The following is a 23,592-nucleotide window of genomic DNA, read 5'->3' as shown; positions in this document are numbered from 1 at the left end:
CTTACATGGTAGAAGATTCTTTTCATCTCCCTTGAGATGGGAAGTTATCCTTGATTATCCTGATAGGATGCAATTACAAGAATCCTAAGAAGTCAGAAGAGAGTGATAAGATAAGCAAAGGTCAGAGATGTGGTCATGAGCCAAGGAAAGCCAGCTGCTTCTACAAGCTAGAAAAGACAAGAAATGGATTTTCCCTGACTGTGCACTCACCTTGATTTTTTTTTTTAAGCTAAGACTCACTTTCGCTTTCTGACCTCCAGAGCTCCAAGATAATAAATTTGTGTTGTTTAAAGCCACTCAGTTTGTAGTCATGTGTTATAGCAGCAACATGAAATGAACACACCCACATTATCTGGACCACAAGTGAGGGTAGGATTTGTGCTTAATAGTCCCCTAAACTCCTCTGCCTGTGTAGGTCACCAGGAAGAGCATCCCTAATGAGATGTCTGCAAATTCGAATGACGTTAAGGTATCTATTTAATATCAGAGTCATTGAGTGCCTAGGGCGAGTGTAGCAAAAAGACATCTTAATGGCAGGGAGACAGTTCTTGCCTGCATCCTACCCTCTAGTTTTGGTAAAAGAGAAGCTCTTCAGGGTGTGGTTTTGAGGCAAGATGACACTGTGAGTGGAGATCCACTTTTTCAGGTAAGTTTTAGTTTAAACCTAATCATAACTTCTTTTCTTTTCTTCTCCTATCTTTAACTTGTATTTGTTTGATTTTTTTAAAATTTAAATTTTTTGATTGACACATTAAGAACAAAAACATTGTGCCTATTTATGGGATGCTACATGATGTTTCAATACATGCATACATTGTGCAATGTTTAAATCAGGTTGAACATGTTTATCTTCTCAAATATTTCTTTACATGGAAATATTGAAAATCCTTTTTTCAAACTTTTGGAAATATACAGTGAACTATGGTATCTATAGTCATCCTACTATAAAACAGCACACCAGAATTTCTTAGTCCTATCTAACTGTAACTTGGTGCACACCAATCAACCTCTCTCCTTCGTCCCTAAGCCCCACCCTTCTCAGGCTTCATTACCGTTCCACTCTCAGCTTCTGAGATCAACTTCTTTAGATGCCACATGAGTGAGATGCTGTGGTACTTGCCTTTCTTGTACCTGACTTATTTCATTTAATATAATGTTCTCCAGGTTCATCCATGTCCCAAGTGATAGGAATTCATTCTTTTGTGACTGAATAGTAGTATCTCATTGTTTGTAGGTGATGCACTTTCTTTATCCATTCATCAATTGACAGACACTTAGGTTGTCTGCATTGCTTGGCTGTTGTGAACAGTGCTGTAGTCACTATGGGAACATGACTATTACTGACTTCATTTACTTTGGATAGATTTCCATTAGGAGGATTGCTGGAGTGTATGGTAGGTCTATTTTTGAGTTTTTGAGGAGTTTCCGTAGTGTTTTACATAATGGATGTACTAATTTACATTCCTATTAGTAGTGTATAAGGAATCCTTTATTCCATATCCTCACAAGCACTTATTATCTTTTGTCTTTTTGTTAATAACCATTCTTACTGAAGTGTGGTGATCACCCACTGGTTTCGATTTTCATTTATCAACATTTTTTTTCCACATATCTGTTGTCCATTTGTATGTCTTCTTTGGGGAAATATTTATTTAGATCTAGTGCCTCTTTTTTTTAATTAAATTCTTCTTTTTTTACTTTTGAAGTTTTTACAATTTTATTTTTGGTACTGGGGATTGAACACAGGGGTGCTTTACCATGAACTATATCCCCAGTCCTTTTTACTTTTAATTTTGAAATAGGGTCTTGCTAAATTGCTGTGGGTCTTACTAAATTGCTGAGGTTGACCTCAAACTTGTATCCTCCTGCCTCAGCCTCTCAAGTTGCTGGAATTATAGGTATACACCACCATACCTGGTTTGCTATTGAATTTTTTTGAGTTCCTTCTGTACTCTGGATATACCTCTTACCAGATATACAGTGTGAAAATATTTTCTCTCATTCTGTGGATTGGCATTTCACTCTGTTGTGTAGTCCTTTGATGTGTAGAAACTTTTTTAGTTGGATATAACTGTTTATTTTGGTTCTTTTTTTCTAGTGTTTTTGCCATCTTGTTCAAAAATTTCTTGCCCATCCCAACATCCTAAAGCATTTCTCTTGTGTTTTCTTTTAGTGGTTTCATAGTTTCAGGTCCTACATCTATGTCTTCAACCCATTTGGAGCTAATTTTTATAACTGGTGAGAAACCAGGGTCTAGTTTCATTCTCCTGCATATGGATATCTGATTTTCCCAGCATCATTCATTGGAAAGACTGTCCTTTCTCCAGGGCTTGTTCTCAGCACCTGTGTCTGTTTTGACACCAGTACCATGCTGTTTTTATTACAGCTTTGGGGTTATTTTGAAGTCCAGTAACATTATGACTCCTGCTTTGTTCTTTTTCGATCAAGATTGCATTTGCTGTTTGGGTTTCGTGTATGTGTGTGTGTGTGTTGTATACGTGTGTGTGTGTGTGTGTGTGTGTGTGTGTGTGTGTGTGTGTATGTGGTTCCATAGAATTTCAAGATTGTTTTTTCTAGTCTGTAAAGAATGTCATTATATTTTCTTAGGGATCACATGAAATATGTAGATCATTTTGGGTAGGATAAACATTTTAACAGTACGGATTCTTCCATAAATCTTAATTCTTTTTGCTATCTATGCCAATCTAGTCTAAAATTAGTCCATTCATTTTTGAGCATTCATGTACTTCTCACACAGTATGGTGCTTATTTTTAGTGTGTGCTCAGTATGTTTAATATGTTTGAATTCTTATTCTGACATTTTAAGACTCTTTTCCCAATGTTATGTAATTGTCAGAGAAGTTTTCACAGTGCTGATACCAGTGAAAACATTCAGTATTACTGATCAATCAATCCATTATTGGGTTGAATTATAATTCTCCACTTGAATCCTGTGTCAAAAATGTATCTTCTGATTATTTGATGATGAATCCTTACTGATTGTTTGATTGAAAGTTTTTTTTTTTAGAATGTTAATGGGGGAGTCTTTAGAAATAATTAAATTACAGCTTTATAAAATTAATTTCTTGTCTTACTGGTTGACTATTCAGGGCTGTTGTCTGTTTTCATAAATCATAAAATTAAATTATAGAAATATTTATTCCCTATCCTTAAGCCCCTTTGCCATTTCTCCCTTTCATCTCATGCAAGTGAGGATTCTCTTCTTTTTTAAAATATATTGATTTACAAATAATTCTTTTCCATATGTATTTCCTTATTTTATTTGTGAACTACTGCATTAATTTGAATTCTAGACTCTTCTAGGAGACAGAATCTCTTGTAATCTTAGTAATATCTCTGTGAGAAAATATTATTTTGATCAGAAAATTTCAATCCGATTCATCCTGAAGAAGTAATTTTGAATAACAAACTGTAATTTCAGCCTTCTGCACCTCCCTAAATCCCAATCCAGACATGTAGGACAGAAGCCAGAAAGCACTCTTATTTCTTTCTTATGTGTTTCAAAAATAAAAACAAAAAATCTTTATTGGGAAATGGACTTTCAATTCAAGTGGTTTTAACTTAGAAAAATAAATTTGATAAATTTTTTCATAGATTATGTTCTATGGTTTTGTTTGAAAATTGGCAACTTTGAGATGGAACAAATTAATAACTAGAAAAGGAATTTTGTATTAGCTGCGGGAGCAGTTTCTGAATATCCATCACAGCTAATATCCTCTGGAAATGTACTTACTTTTTAGAGTATTAGCTAACCTTGATCATACAGATTTTTTTTTTCTTTGAGAAATCTCTATTCTTCCTGTAGAAAGTTCATAGCACATAGTGGTTCAATAATTCTGATCTCTTTTGCACATGAAATAATCCCCAATGAGAAACCAAAGTCTCACCAAAAGAAAAAAAAATAAAAGGAAAAAGACCGTCTAAAATAATAAAAATGTGGAAATGTATTCAATAGTAGGAATGTCCCTTTAAATTTAATGCTGACCACAATACTTTGTAATTTTCCTTCCAAAAAGTGGATTTTCCCAGCATGACACCCTGTGCTGGCATCAGTAACAGACACTTAAAAACACTTATGCCAAGGAGTTAACAGGAAATATCTTGGCAAATTCAGAGTCAAAAGGAAAGAACAGAATTGTCAGAACACATATCGTGTTTCTCAGAATTATCTGTATCATGTTGGAAGTTTTTATACGGAAGTGTGTGTTGACACAAATGATTAAGGCCAGGATTCCTACAATTGACAGGAAAATGACCTATAAATAATGACCTGTGATGGACTTGTCATGCAGTCATTAAGTGAAATATTCTAGTACCAGCTTCCTCCTTTTGGTGTCCCAATTTCCGGCTTCTGTGAAGTACTTTTCCTTTGCGAAGATCACTCATTTTATCTGAAACCATCAAGTTTTCTTTGGGCTTTATCAAGTGATAATTTCACTCGCTCTCCTAGTAGATAACAGTATCAAGTGCTTTCACGAGTCTTGCTGGAACACATTTTGCTTGCACAGGATTTTTCTCTGGAGAGCCTCTTATTTCCATTTCTATTCAAAATTGCAAAATAAAATGCTGGAAATATGGAAAGTTTAGGATTTATGAAGATACAAGTTAACTTTTGTAACTCATTAAGCAACCAATTTGCCTGCTCTTTTATGTAACACACAATCTAATTTGTTCTGTTAAATTAATAAACATCAATATAACTTTGGGGAATAATATTCAGAAATACAAAAAAGGAGTTAAATATTAAAATTTCATTATTTTATGTGTATTATAAATAAAATATAAATTCCTAGCAAAGTTATTTCATTAACCAAACTGAGGATGTAATTCTCAGGGCCTAGAGGAAAGTAACATGCAGAACAGTGAATGAATCTATAAATTTCTTCTGGTTTTCAGAAGTTCCAATGGGGTTCTGTTTCTTTTTGTGATTTTTTTCCTTCGAAATCAAAAAAACACAGTATGGACCAGCTCTCTGGGTTTTATTTTTTATTTTTGTTTGTTTTTCCTTTCCTTCTTCCCTCCTCCTTCATGTTGGTGGGTAGGAGATTGCAGTGGAAAATAACGTGTGATAAGCACCATCTTCCAAACCCATGAGCAAGATATAGGTATGGATTCAGGAAAAGAAATATGAATAATTAGAAACTATATCATAATACAACCATATTACATTAAACCAATATGTAATGTAATAAAAGCTAAAAAGTAACCTTAATCATACGAAGGCTCCATTATCAAATAACCAGTAACCTCTCAATTTATACATTTACTATGTTTTTCATTCTAAATGTTAACATTGGGATAGCATTTTTTAGGACTACTTTTTTGGGGGGGAGGGTACTGGGGATAGAACTCAGGGGCATTTGACCACTGAGCCATATCCCCAGCCCTATTTTGTATTTTATTTAGAGACAAGGTCTCACTGAGTTGCTCATTGCTTCACCATTGCTGAGGCTGGTTTTGAACTCTTGATCCTCCTGCCTCAGCCTCATGAGCTTCTGAGATTACAGGCCTATGCCACCCCACCAAGCTAAGAATACTAGTTAAAACAACTTTTAAAACCCCTATGCAACATCACATTAAATGATATCTACCAAAGATATAAGATATTGGGCTTGTAACAATGTTTACAAGTTCAGAGATGAAAGGGACCATAGAATCATTTTATTTAAACTTCCTATTTTGTAGCCGGTCGAAGTATACCTGAGAGCCTTTGGGGAAAAACATTGAGTGCCCTGTGTTCACAGGATGGAAAACAAAATTCACCTCGACATAGTAATATTCTGGTATGATGTGATATGATGTTCTGAAAGCCAATTCTAAGAATGAATCTAGGATTCATATTTCCTCTGAACTGGCAATTTCTGATCTCTCTTTGTCATCCTTGTATACCTCTTCAGACAGCACAGTATCAATCAATATTGCTGATATTGTGGTTTACTCTAGAGGTTGGAGAATATTAAAAGAGGAATAAATCACAAACTCACCTTCGCGAAAGACTGACAATCATGATGCAGAGACAGGACGTGCACGCCTGAAGAAGAGGAAGTGAAGTCCGCTCCCTCTGAATCCCGATAGGTGTCTGTCTTCACCTCTTGCACCATGCTCACCAAGGCACTGCCAATAGCCTTTCTAAAGCACCTGATTGACTCTACTCTTTCTCTGTTTGAAATCATCAATGAATGGGTGTGTTCTTCCAGGAAAAACCTAGTGAGCACTTCACATCACAGTTAATACAGCAGTTAATACTCTTCCAAGCTATCTTTGCAGTCATAGGCCTCACTATGATCCTAAAATGGAGCTAATTTCCAGCCAAGTTGCAGAGCCTACTGTTGCCTAAAATCCCTACTTTTAATAAATAGGCCTCCATGTACCTTTTTATACCATGCTGCACGAGATGCTGCCTTTTTGCCCTTATTCTGCCCAGGTGGGTGCTACATTTTCATAGAGCCTTTTTGTTCCATCGAGAATGATCTTCTGGTGCCTAGGACATCTTTAGAAGGATGGTTCTTATAAATATTTTTCATGAGGCACTTGGACTATATTTATTCTTACTAATGGAGGGTATATTTTCTAAGGAGTATGTGCTGATTCAACTATGTAATTTAGAAAAAAATATCTTTTTTCATAGAAAAATCTCAGGAACTGTTTTAAAAAATACTCACTAAGACACAATTTAACATATAGTTGGCCTAACTTCCCCCTCAATAAAGAAGAAAAAGGACAGTTTCATTTCTGAACAGTTAAAATTTAAGAAAATCTTTGAGGCATTAGAGCAAATAAGGAATTCTTATGACAAAAACAATATGGGTCCCGCAAAAGAACTTTTTAAAATGGAATCAAGTAAAAGTAAAAATTTTGCTCTGCTAATGACGCTACTAAAAAACAAAACAAAACAAAAACCAGTCAAGTCTCAGGCTGAAAGCAATATTCACAACACATACATCTGCTAAAGGACTTAGATTCACAGTAAGAAATTCTTCAACAATAACAAGACCAAAATAATAATAATAATTTGAACAAGCACCTCACAAAACAGATGTACAAATGGCTAATAAGCTCAGAAACAGATGTTGAACTTCTTTAGTTGTCAGGGAAATACAAATTTAAAACAATGTCAGATACTACTATATGTCTATTAGATTAGCTACAATTATAGAAATGAAAACCTGACAGTATCATCTGCATATAGCAACTGGAACTTTCATACACTGTTACTGGGGATATAAAATGATAAAACAATTGGAAAATAATTTGGCAATTTCTTATAGTTAAATATACCTTTAAAAAGTGGACCAAGTAATTCTCTTTTAAGTCTTTTCTAGGTATTTACCCAAGAAAAAAAGAAAATGTGTGTCCACAAAAAGACTCATGCATGAATGTTTATAGTAAATTTACTCCTAATGACCTCAAGTTGGAAATAACCAAAATGTCCAAAATAAGTAAATAATTGTGAAATATTTATACAGTGGAGTACTACTCAACAATAAAAGGAAGCAAAACTACTGAAATACTCACCAAGATGGATAAATCTCAAGATCATCTTGCTGATCTAAAGAGCCAGACCAAAAAGATTACATGTTATCTGATTCCATTCTATGGTGGCAGAAATACTTCCCCTGTTATGGATGGAAAGGGGATTAACTGCAAAAGGGCTTGAAGAAAATTTTGGTGGGAAGGAAATGCCCTCTACCTTGATTGTTGAAATCTTCTGACTGTACAGTATGAAAGAAAAAAGACTATGTTTGTCTCTACCAAGAGTAGATGCCCTGGAATTCAGATTGTTTAATGTTAGTACATTAATTATTTAATATGTCCCCTTATTTCAAATTAATTTTAAATATATTTACTCAGTGAAATTTCACTATATAATCATATGATAGCTTTTGTATAACTACAATAGAACTAAGAAATGAAAGACAAGCATTTTCAAAATTGATTTTACAAAACTCTTGGGGCCAGAGGTGCTTTAGTATTCAGAAGTGCTTGTTATGGGAATAGTCATGTAGGGCATGTACCATATATTACACACCACCTGTGGCATTCCTTAATGAAAATATTAATATTCATTCTGAAAACACATGACAATTCATACAAAGAAATACAGACCATATATAATCTCATGTCAGTTCAGGGCATGTTTTCAGCCGAATAAGTGCTAGTATCAACTTACCCAACTTCAGATTCTAAAGGTTCTCTGATTTTTGGAATTGCAGGGAAGGGACCATTAATAATTTACCAAGGATTTTTAAGATGACTCAAAAGAGAACATGCCTGCCATGTTCCAAGGTTAAATATGTGGTTGTGAGGAACTGGCACTGTAATTAATTAGACAAATCTTGGCCACCATTAAATTTATGGCATTTTATTTTTAGTGAAGAAATATAACCTGATCCTATCCATTGATAGAATTTTCTGGTTTTAGTGAACTTATTCTGAGGATAAAGTACCACTTCTAATTTGAATGAAACATCCTTTTACTATTGAATTTTATTTTAAAATGTATACCTATAATATAAAACTACAACAAATGAAGAATTTCTCTATAGAAAATACAGTGCCCTGCTCCCTAAAAATAAACAAACAAAAACCTCAATATGGAATCAAAAAACTAAATTCTAATCTTAAATATTAATTTTTTTCTTTTGGATCATTCATTTGGGTCTGATTTCTTCTCTGTTATGACTAGTGCTCATTGCCTTGTGTGTAAGATGTGTGTACATCTGTTTCCTAAGAAAAATATTGGTAAATATGGCATAAGATAGAAGGAAATGTCCTATAGCACCAGAGCATGGGTTGGGAGTTAATCTTAAGAATCTCTTAAAGACCTTGTGATTGCAGATAGTTGGGTTCTTCCAAAATTTATACCTTCTGTAAAATGTGACCTGGAACTAAAACTTTTATGATTGTTTTTAGATTATATGCAAAACTCTCAAGCACCCAACACACAGTAGGTACTTGATAAGTGGTGATTATGAAACTTTTATTACAGTACTGATTAACCTCAACAGAGTAATATGTGGTTGAAAAGAGATGTGCATAATTGTGTTAGAGATCTTCTTTAAACTTTACTTTGTGAAAATGTTATTCTGCTTCTCCCTATAAAACTATTACATTTTTTTTTTTGCCAGAATTTGGCAAGAGCTGTATCTGATAATGTTTGATGAAACCATGCAGAGTGTACTGTTTTTCAACATCTTCTACAAAGTTTATAGTCAGGAATTATAATCCATTTAGTATAAAGAAAGCTCAGAATTCTATGAAAATGGAGGGGGAAAGTTTTCATTCAATGGCAAAGATATAAATTGTAACCAGGGATCATTGAAAAACATAGGCTATTACTGAGTTTTGACATAGTGGATGAAGTGGGTCTCATGAAAGTTTTGCTATATTATCTGTAGAATATAGCAAAGCACATGAAGGAGGGTATCTTATGGTAAAACATCTGCTGTAAACAGTAAACTAGAGTTCAGTGAATCACTCTTGAAATCATTCTGTAAGACTGATTACTTAAATATCCAACGCAGTTACGCAATCTGCTTATTTCTTGTTTACTCATTTAGTTTTTCACTACGTCTATGGGAAATTCTCTGCAGGTCATCATAACTCAGTTGAAGACAACTGATAATGAGAAGAATGCTAATTGGTTTCCTCCCTCTTATCACTGATCCCTACACAGTGAGTAGCACTTCCACATTCTTCCTCTTGTTCTTACCCCACCTCTCTTTATCTAGACATTAACATTTTTTTGGAAGTAATATGAGCTAACAAAGCAATGCACAGCATTGATAAGCAGTATTGAATAGTAGTGCAGTGAAATTGGATTAGAAATAGTGTGTGTTTAAATTCACTGCATTAAAGATTTTCTGAGCAAGCACTCAGCCAAGCGCTAAGAAGAAAAAACAAGACCCTGTTTTTACACTTTGGGAACCCAGAGTCTGTCTGTCTGTCTGTCTCTCTATATTCAATCATACACACACACACACACACACACACACACACACACGAGCTTCAGTGGGAATTAAGAAAGAATATATATCTTTTAAATATCATATATACATAAATCCCAGAAAAATAAGTGCCATGCCAAATTATAGCCAAAGTAATAAACATTTAGACAAAGAATAAACTCTGGGCCAGCAGAGACAGAGCCATTATGCTACTCAAAGCTGTGGGTTCTACTCCAAGACTTCTGTGGCCAAACCAACCTCACCTCAAGTTGGGTAAGCCAAGAGTAATTTATCATTTCAGTCCTTCAATTCCACCTCCTTCAAAGAAACTGTCAGGACTAAACTCATGAATTCCCAGACCTTTGATTGCTTCGGCATTTAGTCTATATCCCAAATCTCACTGACCCCTTTGAAAAATAGTCTTAAGAAGGTCTGATAAACAAAACCCAAGATTCTATTTTCTACCTGTAGTATGCTGTTTGCCTCCCTGAGACTTCTCCCAATGCTTCTTCTTTTTCTTTCAGACTAATGTGTTCCCTAAAAGACCTGTTTCTGTAATGCAGAAGTTTCCCCTCAAGCTCTGTTCATTCATTATATCCCCCCCACCCGTGCCAGAACTGGACCCAGACTCTATTGAGAACCCAGTGTCACATGTAGGCCTTAAGAGGTAGCTGTTACCTCCTGTCATCACCATATATAAAGTAACAACCACTACGGTGCCTGCCTTTCTTAATTCTTATTGCAGTTCTCAGACTTCTGCTTCTGCTCTGTCCATAAGGAAGGTTCTCCAGTCTAATCACTCTCTCCCACGCCTTACAGTTGGCTTTTCACCTCATTCACTGAACACCATGACACCCACATCACCCACAGAGATTCCTCCTCTTGACAGCCCATTCAGAACTTTAGGTCACTCTTTCCAGTGCTCTCTACTTCACTCTGACACCCATTATTAAGGCCACAAACCACAGCTCTCCATCACCTAAAACTAATAAAATCTGAAGTCCTGCATCTCTAGTGAATATTTTTTTCAGCTAATCCTCTGGTGACCATTCTTTCACCTTTTCAGAGCCTTTAGTCATTTGACCCTTTATGCTCTGCCTTCTTCTTAGTCTTACCTTCAATTGAACCATAATCATAAACATAACCACAGACACCTCTGATCTTCCCAGCCCTCATTTTCAGCTTAGATTCCAATGCTCCATTATTTCAGTTATTCTTTTTTTCCTCCTTGTGAACTTCAATCCTTTGGTCTTTTCATTGCATTCATTTAGCAAAAGTAAATCCTGAAGGAATCCATTTTCTATGTCTTGGGCAGCTGGACAATCCTGGAGGAAATAACAAATAGGGGCGAGTGATGTTATTATTACCAATTGTCATCTAGGTCACTAAAAGTACCTGCATATCCTACTCTATTTCTTTTTCACTAGCCTCACTTATTCACAACTATTCTATATATTTTCTTGGCCTTAATTTATACCATGACAGACCCATCTTTCAGGTCAGTTTATTTCCTGAAAGAGAGAAATAGAAAGTACTAGATGAGACACCACTAAATCCCTTAATAAGAGGACATCCTCATCTATCTTAACTTCCTTCCCTCCTTTTCAAAGGAAGAAACACTGTCCCCCACCATGTTTAAGTCCAGTCCTTCCACTCATACCCCTCATTCAATCCCTTTCACTCTCCCAGGAAGCACACGATGTCAATCATCTCTTGTGTTTCAGGTAATCTATTCCTCTTTCTCCAGCACTTCCTTCCTATAAGCATTTAAATAGTTCTTTACATCTTTAAGACAAAACAAAATTAACAAAAACAAAACTTTTCTTGACCCCAATTTTACCTCTACCCTCTTTTCTCTCTTCCTCTGTTTATGTTGACAGATATCTTGAGTATCCAAAGTGTGTATATCTTCTTATGTCCCCACTCTCTCCTTACATATTCTATCAGCCTTATGTCCTGTGTGCATATGCGCTCTGCCAAAACAGCTCTTACTGCCATCAATGATTATTCCATGCCACTAATTTCAAAAACCAATTTCTTGTTCCTTGGCCTATTTTACTCTGAGCAGTGCTTACAACTTTAGGTTAGAAGTTAGAATAAGGTAATTGTTAAAACTATGAGCTGTGTCAGACGGTGAGGAAGGGATTGGTGAATCTGCACTAGCTGGAATTTGATCAATCAATTATAATCTCTCTGTTTTCTTTTCTGTAGATGAGAGACAAAAAGATGGTTACTATTAAGGAGTGCTTCTCTCCTGTAAACCAAGAGGCTATCTGGCTATCCACCATTTACATTAAGTAAGAAACTTGGACTTAACTCTTGATGTTTCCTTTATCTTCACTGCCAATAACCAACCACTGAATCATGTCTTTCTATTTGCTAAATTGCTTTCCAAGTCATCCACTGCTCTTATTTTTCACATTTCTTCTCAAAGATTTTGGCACCTGGATCTCCATCGTGCTCTTCAACCTTTTAATATCTGCACAGGTCACCTGTCAATGTCCTGGATCTAAATTCCTTCACAGACTCTCTCCCAGTCGATCTTGTACAATGTCTTGGAAACTAACTTTTAGGGTCATGCTCTCATCTTTGTAAAGGCCAACACTGCAATGCTTCCAGGTTTTCAATTTCAAACCTCTCATTCTCCAAGCAACACCTCCTCCCTTGCCGGCCGATGCTCACTAGGATGACAGCTTAAACAATCCTTTCACCACTCCAGGCACCTCAGTGCATCAGTCCTAACACGCTTTCTCTTTCCATATATTCTTTATACAGTTTAAATTCAAGGTCAGTCATTATAATAATCCCTTGCACATGTTTGGGACCACTTTGCGTTTTACTTTCTTGGTACTGTTGGAAAAAAATGAAAACCCTGATTAAATTGTTTGCCTCATTCTCTGCTTGCATGGACAGAGATGTCTCCCCTTTACATGGGGATTGCCTAATAGTTCATTAAACTATTTCCCTTTCTTCCTAGTTATAAAGCTAAACAATATTTACTAGCATCGGTTGGCTTAAGGTGCTGCCATGACATTGAATTTTAGCGGATGACATATGAGAAGAAATGATGCATGCCACTTTCAGGCCAGACATATATAAAATTTCTTGAAAATCAATTTTTTTTTCTTTTCCACAAATTTACAACTGGATATCAATGACCAATATGACCTTGGAAAACAAGGGTTGAGCTTCTACCAGCCAGTATCACTGAGAGTTGGGATTGTATGACCTGGGATTACACCCTTACCATGTCCCACTAATTATTAAATTTTATGTTACTGAAATGTATTTCTATTGGATCAGGTCAGTACAATTTCAGGATCTGTCTTTTATAGCAGCTTGGAATATGTTAATAAATAAAACCATCATGGAACCATGTCTGTAGATAAACACACAGTTATGTTAATTGGTTTTACTTTTAAGTTCATGATCACTAACCTTAATTATTGCCCAGCAATAACAATAAACTCTCCTATCCTGTTCATATCCTATCCTTTCCGATCCTATCTTACTATCATAGATAATAACTTTTGGCTTTTCGTCTTTCCTCAAAGTTCACACCTGGTCTGTCTATAGATATCATCAATATTTTTAAAATATATACAGAATTTAACTACTTCTTCAATCCAGGACAAAGCTCTATTTTATGTCTTTTTACCAAAATAGTCCCCTAACTGCTGTCTCCTTTCCATTTCTTTCAACACAGCCCAGCAGACAGGGTGATATTCTCAAACTGCAAGACAAATTATTTCAGATCTCAAAATCCTCCAGTTTGGCTTTGCATTAGTTCGGGTCCAGTCAGAAAAATAGAAGCAACCCTAGATATTTCAAACTTAGGGAACTAATTTGGATGTCGGATGCCTGGAAGAGCAGAAGATAACAGAGATTAAATGCTGGGAGTAGCAGCTGCTACAGCTGGGCCAAGGGAAGTCAAAGGGTTAGCAGAACTAGGAGTTGAGAAGAGGGACTCTGCAGGGCTGGTTCTCTGCTAAGGGAGAAGCCACTGCCAGAATGTGTTGCTTCCTCAGAGAGTGTGCCACTACACTATGCTGGAAGTGTCATCAAACAGTGGAGGCTGATCCAGTTGCTGTTTCTGGGGCAATACTGGGAAAGACTGGAAAAACAGGAAGGAAGTCCCCACTGCCCTTCTTTCCATGTATCGGGAGGTAGAACCTAAAGGGAAGCCAGTTGGCAAGGGTAACTGAGAAATGTAATTTGAAAAATCCTTTGGCTACTCAGCACTCATAAACACTCCTCTACACATATTTTGATTTCCATACAACAGTTAAGATGTCATGCTTCCACCCAGAAAAGTTCAACTCACTTTTACACAAGTGAAGTCATGCATAACTTTCTCCATGAAGAGGAGACTCCATTTCCTAGTATTTACCATGCCTTATCTCTGAATGATGGGAACTCCTCTTACTGATTAGTCACATTCACACCAACGATCCTTACATGAAGAATGGGGCTAAAATCAAGGATGAAAAAATTAGTGACTTCTTTGGTCTTAGACGGATCGATTCATGTGTACAGATAGTTCAGCTGCTGGGATGGCTGTGCCTGTCTTTGGATATTTTTGTGCATCTGGACCTAGGGTGGATGACCTGTCCCTGTTCCATGTGGCTTCTCATTCTCCAGATGGTAATCAACAGGCTCTTCTCCAAGGCAGTTGCCGAGTTCCAGAGACAGGGCAGAAGGAAACACAGTCTGTTGAGAATCAGGCATGGAATTCACAAACATATCATATTCAACTGGCTAAGGTGTAGAAAAACAGATTTCCTGTCTTGAAGGGAGATGCTATATGGACTGCTACTTTACAATATGTTACCTGTACACATAAGCAAGGAAGAAAACAAATGTAACAGAGCTTTCTTTTTCCCACTATACACTTTCTCCCTTAATTACCTTGGTGATATAGATTTTTCCCCAGTTTAACCAGTGGTCCAAAATGTTTGTGTTCCTAGGATTAGTATCCATTTTGTCCAGCGCACAGTCTTCTATTAAATGTGTGCAGGCATGTTTCAGGAAGGCTTAGAAAACTTTTATGGGCTATAATTGTAGCAGTGTTGGAAGGTCCTTTCTCAAAAGGATCCAGTCTCCTTTTTGATCAAAGAATTCCAGGTCTGGGAATTGGCTGAGGTCCGGGAGGTAGGTGAGAAACCTAATATTTCAAATTTCTTCCCATAAGACCAGAGTTTTCCCATTATATGCTAAGAGATACTTTAGAAGTCTGCCCGTGCATATCACTCCTGTTCTATTTCATTTCTAAGAAATAAAGCAACCAGAATCAAAAATTCCTGCAAGTCAATTCTGATTACCAATCCTTCCTTATTGCATTTATAATAACTAATAAATCTTATTTTTTTAAGTTAGTGTTGTGAATGAATTCTGCTACTCTGTGATCCCATGATACCCACTGAAATCAGAAATCCCTTTTCTTTTCTTTTTCTTTTTTTGGGTACCAGGGATTGAACTCAGGGGCACTCAACCACTGAGCCACACCCCCAGGCTCTTTTGTATTTTATTTAGAGACAAGGTCTCACTGAGTTGCTTAGCGCCTTGCTTTTGCTGAGGCTGGATTTGAACTTTTGATCCTCCTGTCTCAGCCTTGAGAGCCATTGGAATTACAATTGTGTGGCCCAGCTAGGAATCCCTTTTCAATGACAGCGTCTCCCTTTGCCATCATTAGCTTTATATAGCTGCCCTAGAGCTCTCTGAAGATGTTGTGCATGCAGGAGTGAAGGAATGTTTTCTGTGGTCTCTAAAGAGATGCAATGAGGTAAGAGATAGGCCAATTTCACAAGTATAGTCTACTTTAACATTCTTGTAACTGTAATCCTTTTCTTTACCCTAGACCAGAAAAATTTTCACCCAACTTTACTGAAAGAGGACCACGGCTGAATCCAATAAAAGAAACATATTGTTAGAACAGCTTTCATCTGCTCAATTTACTATGTAAAATCTGGAAGAAATATATGTTGATAAACTTGGCCTGATCCAATGTCACATTTCACCCTCCTTGACCTAATATCCTTATTATATGTTATATTACATGTGCCATAATCACCTATATTTCTAGGATTTTGCCATTATATTCAGAAAAATAAGCCTGGAATGGTGGTACATGCCTGTGTTCCTTTGATTCAGGTTACTGAAGCAGGAGGATCATGAGTACAAAGTTAGCCCCAGAAACTTAGTGAAGCCCTAAGCAACTTAGAGCGACCCTAAGTAAAAAATATTTAAAAATGGTTGGGGATGTGGCTCAGTGGTTAAGCACCCTTGGGTTCAATGCCTGGTATTCCCCTCCCCTGAAAGAAAGAAAGAGAGAAAGAAAGAAAGAAAGAAAGAAAGAAAGAAAGAAAGAAAGAAAGAAAGAAAGAAAGAAAGAAAAGAAAGAAGGAAGGAAGGAAGGAAGAAAGAAATTGCAATTTTTTTTGGGGGGGAGGGGGGTATAGCCTGTTTCTTCCTGGACTGGACTTTTCACCTGTCCCTATTGGAATACACTTAAAATTGTTCTAGCTATATAGCTCTAGACACAATTTTGGTAATAAGTCTTGAGGACAATAAGAATCTTCTTTGAAAGGAAGGCTCAGGTAGATTTTCATCTCGATTTGTATCAACCCAGATGTTTCCGCTCCTTCCCAGTCAATGTTCTGATTTTCACTTAGACACTGTGAAAGTATTTACAGTCTGTAAATATGCCTTCCATTGTAATTTTTAGAACTGACCCAAATACTTAAATGTTGAGTTTAATTTTCAGCCATTTCTGCCCTGCTACATATGAACTAAAGTGAATATACTGATACAAATTTTTAAAAAAAAATTCTTGTAGGATCATAAGAGAAACCTTGAGATTGTTAAGCTGAGTCATCCTGCTTTTGTATACTCTCCATTTCAGTCAGAAGTAGTCATTCGACCTTCTAGTCCTCACGGCTGCAGCACTTTGCCCCTTAGGATTCTTGTCTCAGTAAGCACTTAATTCCAAGGAATCACAGGTGATAATTTAAATAAATACCGTTGGTCCTCCTTCTCTGCAGATTCAACCAAATACAGGCAGAAAATATTTGGAAAAAAACAAACCTGTGTCTTTATTGATGATGCACAAACACTTTTCCTGTCATTATTCCCTAAGCAATAAAATGAAATAAATATTTATATACTGAATGAAGTAAATATTTATATATAACATTTATAGCATATTAGCTATTGTAAGTAATCTAGAGAGGATTTCAAGGTTACAGTAGGATATGCATAGTTATATGCAAATTTTGTGTGATTTTATGCAAGGGATTGGACATCTTCAAATTTTGGTATCCACAGGAGGTCTTAGAACCAATTTCCAAGGATACTGAAATGACTGGCTGTACTGAATTTTTTTTTTTTTTTTGCCAATACGGTATCCCATTTACTACAACACGAAATTAAGCATTAAGTTCAAGATCAAGGACATATCTAAAAATTCCATAATCCCATCTTTGAGGGTTTCCTGGCATCACTCCCAGGGCTTCGCTGACCAGTAGGAAAACAGAAAGCACGCTGAGAAATTTGAACAGAGGGTATTCAAACAGAGAATCGGTAACATGGTTGTTTGAAGGTTGAAAGAACAAAAAGAGAAATTGCAGCAACCAGATATTTAAAAAACTAGGAGAGAGGGTCCATTTCTAGGTGCTCAGGGCTGAAATAGGTGAAACAAAATTCCCAGGACCTAGAAGGTTAAAGGGAGAACACAATAGAATTGACACCGAGACCAATTCTTCCCTCTGAGAAGAAGCTCCTTAATGGCTGCTGCCACATCTTTGAAGACATACTGGGGGATTGGGCCTGGAAGTCCTTGAAGAAGGTCAAGGTTGAAGCTATTAGCTGCTACTCATCAAATGAACAGCCAAAGTGACCGGTAAACTCCTCATCTCTTCCTATTGCATTCCAATCTCCTTCTACTGCCTTTATTGATAAAAGTTAACAGGAAGTCTTTTGACTAACAGGGAATTGTAGTTTACAGAGTCCCAGCCCTGGCCGCATTGGGAATACTGTAGGATGTCTTCAGAATCAAGAGATCATAGATGAATAGCTAACACAGGCTTCCCATGTCACAGATAAAAGCTAAATTCCTACAGTGATCCCAGCTTCTACATAATCTAGCTCCTTGATACTTCTCCAGTTCATTTCCTACTCCTATGGTTCCAGCCCTATGGCCTCCTAGTTCTTTCCTGAACACACTGGTCATGTTCACTGTGCCTGGAATGCACTTCCCTGAGATCTTCATAACTAACTCCCTCATTCTCTTCCACGCAGGTATTGCTCTCACAGTGAGACCTTCTCTGGACTTTCCAACTACAATATCAACTCCTTCCCTACTTCCTTTTCCTTTATGCACGATCACTCTGTGATATACCCTATATCTTACATATTTATCTTATTGTATGTCTTTTCCAGTAACATGTGAGCTTCATGGGGTGGAAAACTTTCTTTGTTTTGCCCACAGCTGAATCCTCAGTGAAAAGAACAGTGCCTAACCTGTAACTGACATTGAATAAATATTTTTATTAATAAATATCCACTAATATAACAACAGTCCTAGTCAACTCTCACCTGGAAACAACCAGGAGTCTACTTGCTGCTGTCTCTTTATCCATTCTTCCGCTGATGATCCACGTTCAACGCTGCTGCTATACTGATTTAAGTAATCGAATGAGACTGGAGCTAGAGAACAAGAGTCCTGTCTTATTTATAGTTACATTTCTACTTCTTCCTTTCAATCATGGCTTTGTATCTAAAACTGACATAGCTAAAATTTACTCATTTGGAGTTCCTTTAATCATTTAATAGTAAAGTTTCCAAAAGGTAGCATCTTTACTAACAGTTTTGCACTTGTGATTTTTTCATTATCATATTTGTACATTTCTGCAAATTCTCTTATTACCTACTTTGATCCTTCACACCATAAAAAACAAGAGGATCATTCTTAATTTGGCCTTTCTTAAGTCGACACAGGAAGGGAAAATACATATATTATTTAACATAAAAGTTACAGCTTTGAAATGCAGCCTGTGAACTGGCACCTAGGTTTAAATTCTAGGTTTTTATTTCAGAGTAGTTTATTATAAATTGAATATGTATTTCTTTGTGAAATTCCTTAGGAATAAAGCATAATAAAATCTCACTTAAGTAATCATTTAGAAAACATAAGAGATGTAAGTTACAAAATTTGAACATTTATTTTACATTTGGCACAGTAGTCTAGAGGTCTAAAGGGAATAATTTTTAATAAAATTTCTACCAATTCTTGTCTTGGTTCCACAATAAAGAATTATGTTCCCTGTATTTTTTTCCCCAAACAAACCCTGTTTCTCTACTCTGTAAAAGCAGCATACTTTTAGGAATGAACAGATTGATCTAGTCTGAGGGGAGGACAAGATACAATAGGAATTTAGGCAACAATTCCTCATGCTTAGGTGTTTCTCTTTATTCTGAGCAAGCAAATCCTTGGAGATTTGCTTGTGCCATGCTGGTGGGTAGGTGAGAGGGCCTTCTCTTGCTGAACTTGGCCTGGAAATCAGGTTTCATTCACTTTTTGTCCAACAGAAGGCTTGCACAAAATAGGTACTTAAATTGCTTCATAGAATTAATTTAAAAATCAGATACAGAGAGAAGTATATAAAGCAACTCTAATAACATATCAGTGGAATCTTAAAAAATGCAATGAAAACCTTCAGATTCAGTGCAAAAATGAACACCCAGATTTATCAATTATGTAAAATTTGGCATTCTAAACATTGAAACTGGATGCATAGCCATAGACAGTAAATGAGTGTGTGTGTGTGTGTGTGTGTGTGTGTGTGTGTGTAATGGTTCAAGCTAAATCGAAGGGAAGGGTTTTGGTAATTCTCTAGACAGTGCTGGCTTATTTTTTTTTACAACCTATAAATTGCTGTCCTTCTTCAAATAATATGAATGTAAATGCATGCATATCATTTCCTACCTTCAGCTTCTCCCCTGCAGATCTGGGGTTCTATGACTTTGCAGGATTGTCTTTTCCTCCGGCTCACGCTTCTCTCCCTCACTTCCTTTGGAGCATCTGTTATGCAACATATTGAAAAGCAAATTGCCTGTTTTGGAAAGGGTGATTTCTTTTTGAGCCCATCTTAATCTCCAAGGAAAATGCAGAGTCACACAAAAATATGCACAAACAGCTGGAGTACAGGTTGACATTAGTGAAACTAAACCATATATATCTATCTAAAAGTGAGGTTACTTTTTATAAAACTTCCCTGCTGTTCTCATAGCACAGCATGAAGTCCTATGAGACCAAATATGCTGTATTTCCACAGACTTTACTTAAAATGGACTAGTATTAATTATCTAATCTTTATAAAAATACTCCTCTGATGAAAAACAATTCTCTACATCTAATTGTAGGATTATCAAAAATGTGTTATAAAGGAATTTTCTTGAAATAATGTGCTGCTGAAACATAAAGGAATATACTTTGAATCTCAGAATTACTTTCACTACTACTTTTTAGCTCTCATGATTTAACTTTGGCTTCATGTGATCCATCTGTTTGGATTGGAGCCAATACTTCTATGTTTCTTCACATTTACTGACTGCTTACATATCCTATCTGGCAAAGCAGGTAGTTTCTCTTTTCCTTATTTCACAAGTGTTTGGTGATTGCTTTTGCAGATTTTACCAAAAGATTTTAAGGTAAATTCTAAAACTTCAAAAAAGCTTACATCATCTTATTGTTCTTTTTTTAATACACTATCAGACGTTTATGCTAAATTGTTTTCAAATGTATTATTACAAACCATTTTTCCCCCCACACATCCCACCCCATTACTTCTACCTCCGTCTCAAAGGCATCCCAGTTGTCACAGGACATGGACCTGGCGCACTCCTCGATGGCCCATCACTCAGGGACAAGACTGGAGATTGCATGCCAGATTACAACCCAATAACTGTATATTCACTTACTGAAATCCAGCACAGCTAACTCAGTAACTGATCCGATAAGAAAAGATAAGGAAAGAACTCTCAGGTACCCAGAGGTACCAACTGATGGAAGCAGCTATCACTCTTGGGGCTCAGGAAATGTGGAAAAAGGCTGGTCTGCAAACTTACCACCTGGGCGAGGAGCCCTGTGAACCTGAAGCCCAGAGGCAGGTGTTTCTGAGGTGAAGCCTGATGAAGCTGATTCTATAAATGCTGGAATAACTGCCAGCTGGGTCTCCCTGCTGCTGTGAGAGGGCACCATAGCCTGCTGGGCGAGCAAACATCTCTGAAGTGATGTTCAGGTGTGGAAGCAGAGGTCACAACCGGAAGGAGCAAGTCCGTTTCGTTTCCCCTAGTGTTCCATTCTCCCTCTGGGGCCCCATCTTGACAGAGTGTAACTGGGAACCAGCAGACAAAGAAACATCCAGCCCCTCCTTGCACTCCTACATTGGGGAGATCCTGTCAGGCTGTGCTCACCTTCTGCCTCATCAGATCCTACAGCTTCCAGAAAATTAAGAGTCCATTGGAAAATCAATAGTGCAACCCCTATGGTGCTACAGGACTAAGCAGGAGCTTGTGATGGGCTGTGGAGAGCAAGCTGCACCTGGGCGAATGCTTCAGAGAACAGGTACCTGGACTGGTTGGGGAGCGGTAACTCACGATGTACCCAATTCTTCATAGGCCAATGGGGCTTTGCCCACACATGACATTGCTGGCTGGCGAGGCCTCCTGCTTATTGCCACCATCATCACCAGGCTGTCTCTGTTTGTACTGTCTTGGATCCTATTGTTTGCTGAGTCCCTGCCTCACCATAGTAAAGCCAAGTACAGTCAGTGATCTGGAGGACAGAGAATCTGGCTTCCCAGCTGCCAACTCTCACTGTTCTGTCTCTCTGTCTAGGACATAGACTTTGAGGATGCAGTAGCTCCAGTTGACTGGCCATTGCCTGGCCCTTGGAAGGAACCCCATAAATTATGTCAAATTAATGAAGAGAAATCTCTGGAGCAGAAAGAAGGGGGGAAATTATGAAAAAGAAAAATGACATCTCATTCCCTGCCTTTTGGGTTTTCCTAATCCAGAAAACCCTCTTAACAAATTAGAGAAGGAAACCTCTCCTCTCAGTCATTCCTATTTTCCTTTCAACATCGTGCAACATTTGGAAGTTACTCACCTGAAGGAAGCCCAGTTTTGTAATCTTATAAATAAAAACAATACTCACTTTGAAGCATTACTGTAAGGATTAGTAAGATAATATATGCAGAATGCTTTCTACCATGAAGGGCATAGATAGATGTGTTCAGCGAACTGTACTATTGAAATCCCCAAATTCCACAGCCTTCAACCATTGTGCCTTTGACGTCACTTCCAAATAAATATACTCACTGAATAGTGATATAAACTAGCATCTACCGGGTATTTGTATTTTGTGCCAAGCACCATTTGTTTTACCTATATTCACTCATTTAATTCTTTCAACAATTTATGAGGTAGATAGATACTTTTATTTTTCCAGTTTGACTGAAGAGGAAATTAAGGTACAAAAAGTTCTGTAACCAACCTTAGGTTGCATTGCTAGAAAGTAGTAGAACTAAAATTTGAACCCAGGGAGTAGGGCTCCAGAATCTATCATCTTCTTAACTACTGTTACTATTACAGTGATTCTTTGATAAAAGTACTAATAACCTTAGTCTTAAAGCTAACTATTCTTTAAGCCTTCTGGGTATTTGCAGCACTGTCTTGTGTGATTATTTATAGACATTTCACCCAGTTTAGCCAAAATTCCTAAGGAAAGTCATCAACTTCGAAAAACCACATCTGACTGAATAGAACCCTTCAAGAAAGAGGAGAGGTGGTGTCCCCTTTCACAGGGGTATGGATGAAGCTTAAATTTAGTCAATCTAATTATAAACTGCTATTCTTCTATTATGGAAATACCCTGTAATTGAATACTAGAAAATCCTCCATAAAAGCTTTCCCCTCAGGCAAGGTTTAGTACTAGCCTTAGAAGCCCAATTAAATATGATCAAAACTATGTTTTAAGAAACTCAGTTATACTTAAAGACAAATGAAAGGAAATGCTTCAATAAAATGAATAATTTTTTTTCTTTTTCTTTTTTACAACTTTTTTTTTCAATTTTTCTTAATGAGAAAATACTATTATAAAAAGAATGTCATTAAGTATAGGAGAAAATGACTATAAAAACAGAATATTTAGATAAATAAAAACATAAATTATGTATCTGATAATGGTACCATTGCATGTTAAAACTCTTGCTGTGTTTTTTAGATTTTTTTTTTCAGTGCAACAATAGGCATACACTTTGTGTTTACAAAGAGTGGGATCATATGTGGTATGGCTTCCCACTGTTTTGTGTCTCATTTATCAGAATACTGTGAATATTTTTCTCTATGAATAAATATACATGTATATCAAGGGATACCTGGGAGATATATATATATATATATATATATATATATATATATATATATATATACTTTGCAATACATTTATTTGCATTAACATATCAATTTTTAAAATCATTCTCTTTGTAGGACATTTAGATGGATTCCATTTAATAACTGTTATAACCCCAAACCTATCCATTTGTTTTAGTCCCTTGTCTGATGA

At 36.6% G+C, this 23,592-nt stretch overlaps 1 protein-coding gene across 4 annotated transcripts; it reads right to left on the bottom strand.

Moving 5' to 3' along the window:
• Window positions 1-20,047, bottom strand: LOC308635098 (uncharacterized protein). 4 transcript variants are annotated; one of them, XM_081269349.1, is made up of 7 exons: window positions 19,951-20,047; window positions 18,561-18,671; window positions 14,359-14,439; window positions 11,084-11,293; window positions 7,537-7,570; window positions 6,006-6,235; window positions 4,994-5,100 (listed from the first exon to the last, which is right to left on the bottom strand). In XM_081269349.1, the coding sequence occupies exons 4-7, from the start codon at window positions 11,108-11,110 to the stop codon at window positions 5,008-5,010; spliced, it is 384 nt and encodes a 127-aa protein (XP_081125475.1). In that variant the 5' UTR covers window positions 11,111-11,293; window positions 14,359-14,439; window positions 18,561-18,671; window positions 19,951-20,047; the 3' UTR covers window positions 4,994-5,007. The 4 variants fall into 4 exon arrangements, with proteins under 4 accessions (XP_081125477.1, XP_081125475.1, XP_081125476.1 ...); XM_081269350.1 differs by lacking the exon at window positions 14,359-14,439 and adding an exon at window positions 12,651-12,818; XM_081269351.1 differs by lacking the exons at window positions 4,994-5,100; window positions 14,359-14,439 and adding an exon at window positions 1-84.
• Between the last annotated feature and the right edge of the window lie 3,545 nt (window positions 20,048-23,592).

The sequence above is a fragment of the Spermophilus citellus genome (assembly GCF_964194105.1).
Source record: "Spermophilus citellus genome assembly, chromosome: 16".
Lineage (NCBI taxonomy): Eukaryota > Metazoa > Chordata > Mammalia > Rodentia > Sciuridae > Spermophilus > Spermophilus citellus.
This window is presented reverse-complemented; position numbering and strand designations above follow the sequence as displayed.